Source organism: Olea europaea, chromosome 14, assembly GCF_002742605.1.
Source record: "Olea europaea var. sylvestris chromosome 14, O_europaea_v1, whole genome shotgun sequence".
NCBI classification, from domain to species: Eukaryota; Viridiplantae; Streptophyta; class Magnoliopsida; order Lamiales; family Oleaceae; genus Olea; species Olea europaea.
Genome location: NC_036250.1, coordinates 14326133 through 14328490, shown reverse-complemented (window position 1 = coordinate 14328490; position 2358 = coordinate 14326133). Strand labels below are relative to the sequence as shown.

The following is a 2358-nucleotide window of genomic DNA, read 5'->3' as shown; positions in this document are numbered from 1 at the left end:
ACAGTGCTAAGTATATAAAAAGGAAAACTGACTCAAAGTTCGGTATGGATGAGATATTCTGCTTCTTTTTCCCGATTATTAATGATGTCCTTATCCGAGGAAGCAAGGCATTCGGCTGAAGGTTGAATGTATCCGTAGCCACAGCCGGCTGCAGAATTGCAATAGGTTTCAACCGTGCCATCCTTTCTCTGTAAATTGATGTTATTGAGCACTATGTGGGTGCAGGGGACGGTGTCGCTACAAGCAAATTTCATTGCGTTTTGGCTTCTTGAAGTTCCAATGATGTTACGGTACACGATTTGGCTTACCGCCACTGCTGACGTCTATTAAGAGTGAAAAGAAAGCACATTTATGATTTTTGATGGAGAAAACAATTTCAACCCCAAAAAAGTTGTCATTCACCAATATATTCACCTGATTTTGACAAGCTGATGGTGAATCGCAGTAAAATTGGTCGATGATAATGGGGTTTGAAACATCTTGCATCATCACATTTTGGTAGCGTACTGCACGAACATAACCAGATCCTCCCTATAAATCACCAGGACTTTCCTTCAGTTCTCAAATGATCAAGGATAATGACGACTGATGGAGCAGAAAATGGACATTTAGTGATACTACTTTGCTTGCAATTTCTCTCTGCTGAAGACAAAGAAAATTACCTGCCAAGTCTTGATCCTAAGGCCATTGGTTGAACCTCGAAGGAATGCATTATCCAGAACTACCTTTTCAACTATACCGGTGGAATTATTCTTCCCAAGACTACCTATGCTGGTGTATCATAGTCATGAAAGATACTGTGCAAGTAAGTACAACAATTTTGAATACATATTCGAACTGTTCTTGATCATGTGGTATTCATTGACGCTTGTAATCTATTTTCGAAAAGAACTTTGTACCTAATTATGCAAAATGTATAGTGTACCTGATTCCATGACCAGGACCACAATAGATGGTCTTCATCTTGATATTTGAGCTTGCGTTGACAATTGAAACGCAATCGTCTCCTGAACATCCAGACGATTGGGAGGTGATAATAATGTGGCGTATGAATTCATTAAATTTTTGCCAATTGTGATATTCTTTGAAGAAACAGTCGAATCTATTCAAGTTGAGTTAAATACGATAAGCATGTTGGGAAAGAGAACCTGTTCCAATTATGCAATTCTGGAGTATTACGTTTGTTGATTCAGTTATATGGATTCCATCAGTGTTGGGACTATCCTCGGGTGCTGAAACTTTTACATCAGACACACGTACAGAGTCGGATTTTGAAATGACGAAGTGCATCTGTTGGCTGTTTTGAATTGTAAGGCCTTTCACCCTTATGGCAGAGCTTGAATCTATTGTCAATGCCTGCAATTTTATTGCATTAAGTTCTCATTTCTGCACACTGTTTATTTTAGCTGCCTACTATTCATGGTGTTCACGTGACAGATCTAATTAGTATGGATAAGAACCTCACAGTTGGTGCACCTTTGCATCGCTGGAAATGTTAAAAACATAAATAAACAGTTAGGATATGGTCGTAAAATTAGTTCTTGTTTGTGAAAACCTGAAAAAGTAAACGAAAATTACATTGGACTTGTTCTTTTTGCAAGATGCTGCCCACCATTTGCTGCCTGAGCCATCAATAACTCCACCTCCTTGGAAAAGAACCTTGGTTAAATTGTAAAAATAAAGCCAAACCCTTGGGTTTTTAGGGTCCCAACTCTTTGGTTCATCTGGTGCTACAATCGTACCTTCAATCTGTATCATTGCCTTGTGTATTCGTAAAACAAAAAAGCAAAGCTTAATCCATTAGAGAGGGATACGTACCTGGATTTCTAACTTGTCAGCACAAGGCCCTCTAAATCGTATAGCATTGACTAGATAACGGCGCCCTTCAGGAACCAGAAAGACAGATTTTGGTGTAGGGCAAGCTTGTTTCCACGCATTTACAAATGCCTGAAGATAGTAACACAAATGTGCAAAAGAACGTAAATTTTAAGAAATTGAAAAAGAAAAAAGGAAAAAAAAGGGGGAGCCTTAAATGGTGTTACAACATATACATCACCTGAGTATCATCAGATGTTCCATCTCCAACTGCACCAAATGCTTCCACATTCACAAGATTCTTGCTTGTGCAATCAGATTCCCATGATGGAAACTCCAACAGCTCGAATTCCTCGTCTCCATTTTCTTCTACGTCCAAAATCTCGAGCCCCCCAAGAACTTCAAATTCTCGAGGAAATTTTGGTTCTGCATTTCTACAAGGCACCAAAAGCAAAACCAGAAAGGCAAGAAATAGAATCTTGTCCATGACATTTAGGTTTGTGTTTTGTTATGTAAGATTGCTTTGATTTACATAGACGAAGT

At 38.8% G+C, this 2358-nt stretch overlaps 1 protein-coding gene across 1 annotated transcript; it reads right to left on the bottom strand.

Annotated features, from left to right (window-relative positions):
• Positions 1 to 6: 6 nt before the first annotated feature.
• Positions 7 to 2358, bottom strand: LOC111409250 (probable polygalacturonase At1g80170). Its single transcript, XM_023039266.1, has 9 exons — positions 2057 to 2358; positions 1819 to 1947; positions 1579 to 1749; positions 1466 to 1486; positions 1149 to 1356; positions 926 to 1007; positions 663 to 771; positions 415 to 531; positions 7 to 323 (listed from the first exon to the last, which is right to left on the bottom strand). Exons 1-9 carry the CDS (start codon positions 2300 to 2302, stop codon positions 33 to 35), a joined length of 1374 nt encoding a protein of 457 aa, XP_022895034.1. The 5' UTR covers positions 2303 to 2358; the 3' UTR covers positions 7 to 32.

Bases quoted from the DNA above. Each gene is read 5' to 3' on its own strand.
- LOC111409250 (XM_023039266.1), bottom strand. From the start codon at position 2,302: ATGGACAAGATTCTATTTCTTGCCTTTCTGGTTTTGCTTTTGGTGCCT. The intron at 532-662 runs GTAATTTTCTTT...GGTGATTTATAG, and splicing joins TTAGGATCAAGACTTGGCAG to GGAGGATCTGGTTATGTTCG. The intron at 324-414 runs GTGAATATATTG...CACTCTTAATAG, and splicing joins CATCAGCTTGTCAAAATCAG to ACGTCAGCAGTGGCGGTAAG.